This window comes from Ursus arctos, unplaced genomic scaffold, assembly GCF_023065955.2.
Source record: "Ursus arctos isolate Adak ecotype North America unplaced genomic scaffold, UrsArc2.0 scaffold_11, whole genome shotgun sequence".
Classification (NCBI taxonomy): domain Eukaryota; kingdom Metazoa; phylum Chordata; class Mammalia; order Carnivora; family Ursidae; genus Ursus; species Ursus arctos.
In genome coordinates, this window is record NW_026622775.1 from 30,714,112 (window position 1) to 30,727,336 (window position 13,225).

The window sequence follows — 13,225 nt, forward strand, 5'->3', positions numbered from 1 at the left end:
TTTATCTATGTGTCTGTAACAATACCCCATTTATTTTATTGCTTTAGCTTTATAATAAGCTTGAAATAAGGTAGTGTAAGTCCTCTAACTTTGTGGTTCTATTACAAAATTGTCATTCTGGATCTTTTGTTTTTCCATATGAATTCTAGAATTAGCTTTAGGCCATAATCTGTGAGAGAAATGAAACTCATGGGGCCAGAATTACAACTTTCTAGGCTCTCTGTCTAGAGGCAATTGTTGGATTTGATTTCCTAAAAACGTGTTAAGGACTTTTGTGTGTGTTCAGTTTTGTCTTTTAGTGTCTTTGTCTGGTTTTGGAATCAAGATAACACTGTTCTCATAAAATGAGTTGGAAAGTATTCTTTCCTACTTTATTTTCTCGAAGAGTTTGTGTAGAATTTATATAATTATTTAATTTCCAAATTGTTTACAAATATCTTCATTATTAATTTCTAGTTTAATTCCCCTGTGGGCAGAGAAAATATTTTATATGATTTCAACCATTTTAAATTTGTTGAGGTTTGTTTCATGATAGTGAATATGGTCGATTTTCTTGAATATTCCACATACATTTGAAAAGAAGGTATGTTCTAGTTATTGGTTGGAATTTCCTATAAATGTCAATTAGGCCATATTGGTTGAAAGAATTGCTAAGGTTTTCTATATCAATAGTTCCCAAATTTGTCTGCACTCTGTTGAAATCAGTTTTGAATCTCCCCAAAATATTAATGACTATATCCCAACCCTAGAGATTGTGATTTAATAAGTATGGGGTGTAGCCTGTTGTTTAGAATTCTTGAGAGATTATCAGGTGATTCTAAAGTGCAAGCCAAGCTTGGGACCTGAGCTCTGTATTCTTACTAATTTTCTGTATATTTGTTTTACAAATTACAGAGAGAGGAGTAATGAACTCTCCAAATGCATTGTGGGTTAATTTCTTATTTCAGTTCTATCAGTTTTTGCCTCAGTTCTATTTTATAGCACTATTAGGATTTTGCATCTTCTTAAAGGAACTGACCCGGTGATCATGTTATAATATGAATTCCCCTGATTACTAGTGAAGGTAGACATTTAAAAAAAATCTTTCTGGTTATTCAGTTTTCCGCTTCTGTGAGTTGCTTATTTGTGTTATATGAATAAGTGTTTATATTAAATTATTAGAATTCCTTATATTTTCAGAACTTAACTATATTCTCCCAGTCTGTGATTTGTTTTTCACTTGATTAAAATTGTCTTCTGTTCTGAAAACTTTTATCTCTTCTGTTTATAAAACAATCAAAATTTAATCTTTTGATTAACGAATGGTACTGTCTTGTCTGGTTTAACAACTTCTTCCTTATGGTGATGTCATAAAGACATCTGTTTTCTAAAGTTTAGAGGGTTTCACATTTACTTCATTTGGAATTGAGTTTTCTTTGTGGTCAGAATCTAATTTCATTTTTTATGTGAATAGCCAATCTAATTAGAACCACCATAAACACCAGTATGTATACTGGGGTGCCTGGGTGGCTCAGTTGGCTAAGTGTCTGACTCTTGATTTCAACTCAGCTCATGATCTCCAGGTTGTGGGATCAAGTCCCCCCATGTTGGGCTTGGCCCTGGGTGTGGAGCCTGCTTGGGATTCTCTCTCTCACTTTCTGTCTGCCCCTCCTCTCTCTCTTTCTCTCTCCAAAGAAACAAAACAAACAAACAAACAATCAAAACCCCACAGCAACAACAAAGTTATTGTACCATTTACACTTTCAACAGTCGAATAGTTCTTTCCTACAACCTGACCAACACTTATATCTTATCAGACACCTTTAGTGTATACCAACTTCTAGGTACAGGTACTCTCTAATTTTCTTTTTTGCCTATTCTTGTCTCATTACCACATTTTAAAAAGTTGCTTTAAAATAGAATTACCATATGATCCAGTAATTCCACTTCTGGATATATACCCAAAAGAATTGAAGACAGGGTCCCAAAGAGATATTTGCACACATCATGTTCATAGTAGCATTCACAGTAGCTAAAAGTTGGAAGCAACCCAAGTGTCCATCAGCAGATGAATGAATAAACAAAATGTGATATATACATACAATGGAATGTTATTCAACCTTAAAAAGGAAGGAAATTCTGACACATGCTACAATATGGATGAGCCTTCAGGATGTCACGCTAAGTGAAATAAGTCAGTCTCAAAAAGATAAATACTGTAAGAGATTTCACATATATGAGGTACCTAAAGTCATCACATTCATAGAGAAAGAAAGAATGGCAGTTGCCAGGTGCTGGGGGGAAAGATAAATGGGAGTTGTTTTTTAATGGGTATAGAGTTTCAGTTTTGCAAGATGAAAAGTGTTACGGAGATTGGTTGCATGACAATGTGAATATACTCAACACTACTGCACTGTACAATTTAAAATAGTAAAAATGATAAGTTTTTTGCATTATGTATATTTTATTCTATTTAAAACTAAAAAAAAAAAGCTGCTCTAACAACAACAAGAAAATTGCTTTTAATAGTTCTTAGTCTTTGGTGTTCTGCAGTTTCATCAACATGTGTCCACTTATGGAATTCTTTATTTTAAACCTGCTCAGAAATAAGTGCTTCTTGAATCTGAGGAAATAGTCCACAATCCTGAAAAATTATTAGTTATTATTCTTTGAATACTGCTCACAGCCATTCTCTTTAGTTTCTCTTTTTGGCGTTCCTATTGGATATACCCTGGACCTACCTTTCTTATTTTCCACTTATTTAGGTCCTGTGCTGCATTCTAGTACATTTTCTCGTATTACGTATCATAGTTCTAGCCAAACGTATAGTTCTCAAATACTGAATGGAAGACTTTATATTCCTTAAAAGGATTAAGACGGTATGTCAGCAAACAGAACCAGAAGTGAAGTCAAGAAACAGGCAGACATGGGCTCATGAGAGTGTGCGGAAGCCAAAACAACATAGTATTACTACCTTGTACCGAACAAATATTAAACACAAGCAGGATGCCTCTTTGTGACAAGTGCTAGATATCAATGAACGCTATCAAGCCAGATTACATTACATTCCAAAGCCTGGCCACGGCATTTCCACTGCATGTATGAGCTTCACAAGGCAGTTATTCCTAAGCTTCAATGTTTTTCTGTGGGTTGCTGTGAGAATCAAAATGAGATAGGGTGAGCGAAAGCTCTACATACCATCTAAAATATTCTTAAATGGTCAAGTGCACTATGGATTTAATAATCGTTTGGAAAGGATGTGGAGAGGAACGATCGTTTGGAAAGGATGTGGAGGGGGATGTACTTAATGAATTTTCCGATTTGGGAAGTTAAAAAATACGGAAAAGTCTGCTTTTAGAATTGAGGTACCTCGGTATTGCACTGGCTTTCCTTATCCATTATGTCCACAAATGCCGTTTTCTTAAATTTGAATGATTTCCCTCTCCCCCGGCATGTGGTTTTACCAACCTCCTTCCAGGAGCTGTCAGAATTTTCCATACTGGATTTCTGACGCCAATTTTCTGGCTCCTGCTGAGACTAAAGAGCGGCTTTCTTTGGACTGGCTTTCTCACGCTTAACTTCGCTTCTGTACTGCCATTGGCTGTTGCTTTCACCGGACCCGCCCACAACAGCCTCATTCCTGATTGGATGCCAACGTCCTTTTGTTATGGCAAAAGGTGGATCCTCGGGCTTTGACAAAGAACGATTGGGGCGTTGTACAGCTAATGCGCAGGCGTGTCTTCTTGAGTGGGGATTGGTGGGCGACGGGGCTGGACGGGGCGGGACAGGGCGGGACTCCCGACACGGCGCACGCTCTGTGGGCGCAGAGGGCGGAGCTGCCGGTACCAGTCGGTCCAGGTGTTGGGGCCTGAGGCGTCTTCCCGTTCCCTCCCACTGCCAGCGCCTTCAACGGCAGGTGAGGGCCGTCATGGGCAGCAGAGGGTCTGGCTCCGGGCAACTGGAGTTGCGACCTCGGTACAGCCGAGGGCCTGGAGGGCGGGGAGGGCTAGACGCGGCCCGGCGCACCAGGCACCGGGGAACAGCGGCCTCGGGCCTGGGCATTTGGTGGGCGCCTCAGGCCTGACTCCCCACAGAACCCCTGCGCAATCTCCTTCTTATCTTCTCAGTATTGGGCCCAGAGGTTCCTTTGGGGAGGGGCTGCTTGCGTCCATGAGGCGGATCTCCCGCCGCCTTCTCCCGCCTCTTAGTCGAAGGCCGCTGTCCAGCCTCCCGCCGTGAATTGGGACTGCAGAGGGGCGTTTGGGCGGGATGGACCTGGCACGCGTGGACCTGTCCGTGGCTGCTGTGCCGAGAGCCCGGGAGGTGGGAGGAGAGGACGCCAGGGCCGGGAGGGTGGCGAGCGAGCGGTAAAATAAGGGCTGGCGACAGCTTTTCTGGCGCCGAAAGGAGCTCCCGGGTTAGTTTCTACTTGGGCTTCCCTCGAGGATCCTGCCGAGCAACTTTTGGGGAGTTAGGATGGAAAAGGAGAAAGAGGATGCCTTTCGAAAGGCAGGATTTTTGTTACACAATATATCGATTCCACTACTATGACGTAACATTGTTAAAGACCTGCTGTGCTACGTCCCCAGCACTTTATGTCTGTACCTAAGGATCCAAAGCAATGCCTATATATTCTGTGCCTGTGCTCACTGAGTAAAATCACTATAGCTGGCCATTCTCTGGGGATATAGCTTCCGTTCCAGTCCTCATTTGGCCAATCTATTCCTTAATCTTGTGGGATCTGAAACTGGGTTTATCTAACCAGAACAAATCAAAACTTGAACAGGCCTGAACAGACAAACCGTGTTGAAAGTTGATGCGGCTTGAATGGAATGAAATTTATCTTAAGTTGCTTAGTAAAATATCAAAGGAATTTAACATCAGAGATTGCAAAATATTTGGCAAACATAGATTAGGGCTGTATTTCCACTATACAATGGAAAAAACAGGGACTTTATATTTAGACCTGCCTTCAACATCTTGGTACAAACGTACAAATCACAATGCCCTTCTGTTGACTTGATGAACTAATAATATATGTAGAGCATTTAGTATGTTAATGAACAGTGACATTATTTTAGTAGTCTTACTTGCTCACTAGTAGGCAGATGACATGAAAATCAGTTTTAGATGCAGAAAAGTTGGGTGGTTGAGATTAGATGGATATCAGGAAAAAGTCTCAAAATTTTAGGTCTCAGAGGTGAGCATACCTGTGCTGGTATGATGGAAAAAACTACCCTAGTAGTCTTGGCTCTGACAGTGACTACTTATGTGATTTTGGGTAAGCCATTATTATCTTTGGCCTCAGTTTATTTGTAAAATAAGGCAGCTAGACAGATGATTTTACCAAAATTTCTTTTTGTGGCCTGAATTAGAGCCAAAAGGTAGAAGAGATAATAGGCAACATTATTGAGTACCTTCTATGTATGAGGTACCATTGCAAGCACGTTACATATAGCAACTCATTAAGTTCTTACAACAAAAATATGAGGTACATACTCTTATCCACATTTTACAGATGAGGAAACTGAGGCTGAGATGGTAACCTTGTTCAAGGTTCCAGAGCTTATAAATAGCAGAGCTAGGATTTAAATCCAGGTCATATAAATTTATGTCCTTTATCACTGTGCTAAACTGCTTTTTAACAGTGGTACTATTCAGGGTACTATAAGAGGAAGTAGAGGTCTCCTTTGGTCAAACAGTAGTTTTTGATCACAGGTATGTGGGCATGGAAAATGGGTCCATCCTAATTTTTGTCACACTTCCTGACCCTTGTTCTCTCCGTACTTCTTGCTTCCTGGACTTAAATTGTCAAAATAATTCTAGATTCTCTTCTACTGACCAAGGCTAGATGAAGATAGGCACCAGAATGTACTGTAATTTTTGAGAAAAGCTTTTGAGATCCAACCTAGGCTTAGGTCAGAGTTGACAGATCTTGGAGAACCACAACCATTTCGGAATGAAGGCAGCTTTAGGATAAACAAATCAGCCTTAGAACCCCACACTCATTTCAACGTCCTCATGCTTGAGATACTTTGGTCTGGATTTTCTTTTCACGGGATAAACAAATCAGCCTTAGAACCCCACACTCCTTTCAACGTCCTCATGCTTGAGATACTTTGGTCTGGATTTTCTTTTCACGGGATAAACAAATCAGCCTTAGAACCCCACACTCCTTTCAGCGTCCTCATGCTTGAGATACTTTGGTCTGGATTTTCTTTTCACATCAGCTTTGCATTTATGTACAGGAACAGAAGGAATTGAAAATGAACTCTTTTTTTCCTTTCTTTCTTTTTCTTTTTCCTTTTTTTATTAAGTAGGCTTCACACCCAGTGAGGGGCTTGAAGTCAGGACCCTGAGATTAAGACCTGAGCTGAGATCAAGAGTAGGATCCTTAACCAACTGAGCCACCCAGGCACCCCAAAATGAACTTTTTTTTTTTTTTAAGATTTTATTTATTTATTTGACAGAGAGAGAGACAGCCAGCGAGAGAGGGAACACAAGCAGGGGGAGTAGGAGAGGAAGAAGCAGGCTCCCAGCGGAGGAGCCAAAGGCAGACGCTTAACGACTGCGCCACCCAGGCGCCCCCCAAAAATGAACTCTTAAAAGCACATTTCACATGAGATTGGATTGATGTGATAGCAACTATAGACTGAGAAAAAGACTTGAGTTTTATAGTTGAAACACTCAGTATGGTATTAAGTGCATATTATGACAGTACCTGCGCTAATGTAGACATTGTGAGGTTTGAGGATTGATCCTGTTTTGAAAGAAAATAAAATCTGTAGCTAAAATACTTTGATATAAAGAACTCAGTGAACCTTCTGATCTTATATATAAAATAAATCAGTTTATTACTCTAAATTTACTGGAAGACCTTGAATGTATATAAGAATAGCATTTTAAGGCCAGCCTGTTTAATCACATCAGAATAAGAGAAAATCGCGATTTGTCTTTTTTGTTGTGCAGAGGCAGCTGGCAGTGCTCTTCTCTGCTTCACTGAAGAGTCCTGAATGCCCTTTTGCACGGGCTGCCACCTAGAGTTGGGCAGGTTTTGCACTGTACAGTCCTCGAGGTGCAATCTTCCATAGACTATGCTGTGAATAGTGTTCTCTTGGGTTGTGTTGTACATCGAGTGGCACTGTCCTTGTGCCCACCTGGCTTTTGTGCTCTTGCCTCCACTCCAGTCTTCGATGTGTGTTTCTAAGCTTCATTTTTCCTCTAGTAAGCCCCCTCCACCCCATTTTTCTGCCTTTCTTTTTTCTTTCATTTTTTCAGATGAGGTCAAACTGTTGATGAACCATACAAAGATTTTCTATTGTTTGGGGTACACGTGGCCATAATTTCAGAAACCAGCTTCATTATTACATTGATCAGTTTGGAGCACTTTACTTTTGTAGAAGACTTTGGTTTAATTTTAGTGGTAGACTGAAACATAGGCAGCGTTTTCCACATCCCTATACTAAACTTGATTTCAAAGTCAGTTCATTGATTGCATGATTATCTGTTGCTTTGCTTGTTTATCTTATAACTCTTTTCAGCCGTCATGAAAATTTTGTTTAGCTGTATTCTTAAAAACACTAAATATTAGAATTTTGAAGCACTTTTTGTATATTATTTAGCAGGGGAAATAGCCAAGCTGCAGGCTACTGTTGCTTAGTACTCCCAAGATCACTTTTGCTTTGGCTGTTGCATCAGAAAAAGTTTACATGTATATTACATATTATGTACATATTATATTACATATGGATAATGCAGATGTAATATATATATAATATGTACATATTATGTCACATATACATGTGTGAACGTTCTCTGAAGTACAAAAAACCATTGAAAACAATTTGAGGGAGAGCAGCTCTAATGCTAGATAAGTAGAAAGATGCTAGATAAGCATTTGGTCAATTTTATACCATTTGTAGCTAGTTAATTCTTTAATAGTGCTATGTAAAGGATGTTTAATGTCTTTCTTCTTTAGACCAACAAGTGATCTCTTATTTCAGAGGTAGTTTAAACATATCATACACTGAGCATTTTATCTCCATGTTCATGCCAGTATCTGAAGAGTCGACAATTTTATTGACTGAAACTGTGAGGGAATATTCAATACACTGATAACTCTTATGATTCTAGTTCTAGAATGTAGACATCCTTGTTCAGTAGGTCTGGGTTCTACTGTTTAGCATATAGAGGCATAAGAATGCAGGTGCTCTATAAATAATTTGTTGAAAGAGTAATAATAGAAGCAGGTCTAAATTGCTTCAGTGAGTAGATTAGATTGCTTACGGATTTGTTTCCAGTAATAATCTGGTTTATTTAAAAATCTTGAGCACACTGAATATGAAATGAATGTTAACTATAGAGCAGAACATGTTTCACAGGAATTTTATGCTTTAATATTTTGGGAACTTTAAAAAAATTTTTTTAGAGCAAGCCTGTGGTGGGGGGCAGAGGGAGAAGAGGGAGAGAATCTTAAGCAGACTTTGCGCTAAGTGTGGAGCCTAACGTGGGACTTGATCTCACGACCCTGAAGTCATGACCTTAGCCGAAATCAAGAGTTACGTGCTCACCCAACTGAGCCACCCAGGTGTCCCAGTATTTTGGAAACTTTTACAGAAACAATAAAATGTTAATATTTATTTACTTATTCATATCCTAATTAATCTGTTTTAACCATAACCAGGAGGTAACAAGATGATATTTTTCATTTTTCCCATAATATAGTTTCAGATAACTAGTATTTTTCTCTTGAAGTTTATCAATAAAAAGTATTAAACAGTATATATAAAGTAATACTTTAATAAGGAAAAATATTTTTAAAGAAATTTGTCTTCATCCCTATCATCATCCTTAACATAAGAGCTTTTTTCATTTTGCTGTTCTCTTTATTTGTATTTATGTATATTTTACATAATTTACATCAGTGAATACACAATTTTGTAAACATTCTTCCATATTATAGTCATCATAATTATTATTAGTAGCCACTCGATTAGAAACTACAGTAATTAACCAGACTCTGGACAGTTTATGTTGTTTCCGATTTTGTGGGTTGTAAATAAGGTTGAAGTGAAGATTTTATGTATATAATTTTTTTCCTTCTTTGTAATTTTCCTTAGGCTAAATTTCCAAGAGCGAAATTGCTTAGTAAAAAATACTTAAATGTTTTTATGAGTATAATTTATTACCATACTGCTTTCCAAGAAGATAACGTATTTAGAATTTCTAATATTTTGTATTCTTCAATAACTTTGATCATTATATCCTTTAAAAAATTTAATAATTGTACACTGGTATTTTATTGCTATATGTGTCTGTTTCTAACTTTCTCTTATTGTAGACCATTCATCAAGGATTTTGTACCCAAGGCCCAAAAGCTTGTTACCCGAGATGATGAATGCCGACATGGATGGTATGAGCTTTATTTTCCTTTTTGTGAGTTCCTGGTTTTTTGGATGCTTTTGGCTTAATTAAGCAATGGAAAGAACAGAGAAGCAATATTTAGAAGGCTTGGATTTGGCTAGTTTACTTATTTATATCCTTTCTAATTCTAGAAATGATTGATAATGGCAAAACAATTTATCTTCACCTTGGTGTCCTTTTCTGCCACGTGGGCATCTAACTTTCCTTTACAGGGCTCTTGTTTAAGTCAAATAAGATAATGAATATAAAACATTTTGCATATCTTTAAGTGCTACTCTACACAAATGGTACCTAATTTTAATTAATAGTAAATCTGAACCTTTGTATTTCAGCAGTTGATGCTGAAAATCAGGTGGAACTGGAGGAAAAAACGCGACTTATTAATCAAGTGTTGGAACTTCAACACACACTTGAAGGTTAGCTTCCATTTTGTAGTTTTCTTGAATAATATCCAATTAGTTGAAATTGTAAGCATTTGTTCTGCTAAATTTTGTTAGCGTGCCCCCAGTTTTTAAAGGTATAAATTTCAAAGTCCATTTCCATAGTTTCTTTTCCCTCCTGCCTGCAGGTTTGACTAGTGATTTTAAAGAGTAGATGTGCTTCAATAAGAGAGTGAAATAGTGTTCCTCTGCGTCCCTGTGGGTTTACTGTAATGCTGTTTATTACCTGAGAGCCCCTTAAGCCCCTGCATTGTGTTATTACTAAGTCCACTTTAATAAAACTTATACTAAAGTTTTTACTTTAGAAGTGTTTTCGCTTCAGAGATTAAAAGTGAATGCATCTGAGTTTTTGCATTTTCTAAATGTCTTGCATAAAATTAATAACTACCACTGAAACATCTTGCTTTTAATGAAATTAAGAGGTTGTGGGTTGTTTTTTTGTTTTTGTTTTTGTTTTTAACAGCAGGGTGAGCAGATCATGTCATTTCACCGGTTTCCCATTTCACAGTTAATAAAAGCCAGGATACTTTCTGGAAATCTGTTACCTCCTTTTACCTTTCAGAGTCAGTCATGTCACACTGTCCGCCTCTTTCATTCTACCTCAGACACTGACCTCCTTGCTGTTCTTTCAGCAAGCTTCTACTGAGGGTCTTAGTGGTTGCTGTTCTCTGCTTGAATCTCTTTCCCTTAGGTGTTTGCATTCTGTATGGCTCATGCCCTCATTTCTTTTAGGTCTCTGGTCAAATTCTCTTTATCAAAATATTGTTGACTATACCATGTAAAAAGGCAGCTTCCCTTTTGCTTCCTGCAACTTTTACCCTTCTTTTTTTCTCCTGACCCCTACTTGGTTGGAGCCCCCAAAATGCACATGTGCCCACCTGCACTTTAGAATGTAAGCTCTGTGAGGGCAAGGACTTTTGTTACTGTTGCCTCTAGGACAGTGCCTGACTCTTAAAGGGCACCCAATACTTAGTTGTTAAGTGAATGAATGGAGGTAATGTTTTATTTGATCATTATGAATTATGTCTTTTCCATTTCTTGCTAATGTAAAAACACAGAATGCTCAATTGCTTGGAAACTGATTTTCTATAGCCAGTGTATAAATCGAGTTGTATTCACCTGCCACATTTTCTTAAGCATTTCTGACAAAGATGTTACAGTTTTTTTTTATGTTGATAAGACATGAACCAAAATTCCCCTTTTAAAAACCAAGTCTGTATCTTACGGAAATAACCATTTTAAGAAATAACTACTCAACATAGATGCTATTTACCAACATTTAGTCTAATGTGAAATCTCTTTTTAAGAATTTTGGCTATTAACTTGCACTCAGTTTACTTTATTTACCTTAATTTCTAAAGTTACCTGAATTGAAAAGCAGAAAATTTAAAGATCATGTTATGTCTTTTAAGAATGAATCTTAAGTCTTATAATATGGAGTCGTTGCCATCATTTTATTCATAATGGGCTTTTTTATTTTTAAATATAGACCTCTCCGCAAGAGTAGATGCAGTTAAGGAAGAAAATCTGAAGCTAAAATCAGAAAATCAAGTTCTTGGACAATATATAGAAAACCTCATGTCAGCTTCTAGTGTTTTTCAAACCACTGACACAAAAAGCAAAAGAAAGTAAGGGATTGACATCCCTTCTGTTTTATGGAATTGCTGCTGATCTTTTTTCTTTAGAACTTGGATAGATTTAAAAAGTTACAGTACTTTTGTTTGTGGCTTAATTGAATATTTATGAAGATAATGTCAGATCTAGGCAAAATTAAGAGCATAACGGAAGACTTGAGTTCGTGTATAATATGTTAGTCTATGAAAACGTGCAAATGTATTGTAGAGACTTTATAATTAGAAATGCATATATTTATGAAACTTGAAAATGAATGTTTTATCAAATTTGCTTTGATTTATAGGTTTAGCACTGTCTTTTATTATAGGCATAGTAAGAGATACAAGAAAATAACCACCGTGTTGTGAAAAGTGACCAAAATCATGTACTGAACGCACAGCTTTATGTACCCTGTCCACCATGTTGTGCCTCTTCTCCATTTGCTTCTTCCTTCCCATTTCCCTTCCCCTAAGGAAAAAATTGGTTTTACATTAGTAAAAGTAATTTTAATAGTTAATCATCTGTGAGAGTAACCTGAGCTTGAATTGTTGAAACTTAACTAAAATATAAGATACTTTCTCAGTTAGGGCTTGTTATAGGTAGTAATAAGATAGGATTGTTGGTTTCTCTTTCACCAGTTGAAAACAGAGGCTATAAATATGAAGACTTTCCTTTGCAACTGGATTGTCAAATTGGGAAGGTTTGGTTGTTAAAACCTTCCTTTTGCACAAAATAACCGACTTAGTATCTGAAAAAGATGAGCTCTGGTTATACGTTTGGAATGTGTAATTTTGAGAAAAACATTAATAGGATGGGAAAGGTACTTGGCAGACAGTACTAACCAACTCCAAAATGTTTTTACTCCAGATTTGTGTGATCTCTGACACAGACTAGCTCTTTTCTCATATATATGGGAAAGTAGATTAAATGTGACTAACCTTATGTCAACCACATCTGGAAGAGAACAGTTACAGAGAGTTTAGTCTTAACGTTTGTTTGTAGTACCCAGCAGACCAACTTTTGCAAATCCCTTTAGAGTGTATTAGTATCAGAATCATGAATAAGAAAATGGGGTAGTTTTACATGTATACTAGATGATATTTTCTCAGTATTTTAATCTCACTACTTCTCCCTGAATTTTCTGTAAACCTAACTACTTGGGGTTTGCAGAGTTTTAGTCACTCTTGACAGTTTCTAAAAATTTAGTTTGTAGATTTCATCTGGTAAGAAAATTAGTATCAGAAGTAATGTTAAAATGTTAAATAGGAAAAGAGATCCACTAATACAGTTTTGGTTGTTAGATTTGGGCAACTTTTAATCCTGGAATAATATGTATTGGTGTGCGATTCAATGAATGACTTTAGCTGTATGAATATAATAGTTATACTGCAAATACTTTGCATTCCTTTTGTGACCTAATTTACAAACATTTAAAATTGTGTTGCAGTTTTGCTTTGCTGTTTAATAAAAAGCTGTTTCAGAGATTGTGTGTGTGTTAATATAGTAACTGTAGTGTGTATAATGGTGTAGTGGTATATCCAGGATTGTTCAAAGCCACAGGGTAAGTAGCATATCTTATTTAAGTACTAGTTACTGTATGTGAAGGGGTATATTTTTATTAAGACAAATGTTACAGGATATTATACATTAATTTTTTAAAATATAAGCAAAGAATTCGGAGAAAGATCTAAGATTGTCAGGGGAAAGTTGGTTATTATTTTTAGGTTAGGCTAAGCTCCTATAACAAGAGATACACTAATAAAATAATA

The 13,225-nt window shown here is 37.0% G+C and overlaps 1 protein-coding gene across 1 annotated transcript; it reads left to right on the top strand.

Annotated features, from left to right (window-relative positions):
* Window positions 1-3,704: 3,704 nt before the first annotated feature.
* SCOC (short coiled-coil protein) lies at window positions 3,705-12,938 on the top strand. Its single transcript, XM_026499382.4, is given in 5 exon segments — window positions 3,705-3,758; window positions 3,760-3,895; window positions 9,320-9,391; window positions 9,735-9,818; window positions 11,332-12,938. Coding segments are annotated over 5 exon segments (489 nt in total). The 3' UTR covers window positions 11,475-12,938.
* The last annotated feature ends 287 nt before the right edge of the window (window positions 12,939-13,225 follow it).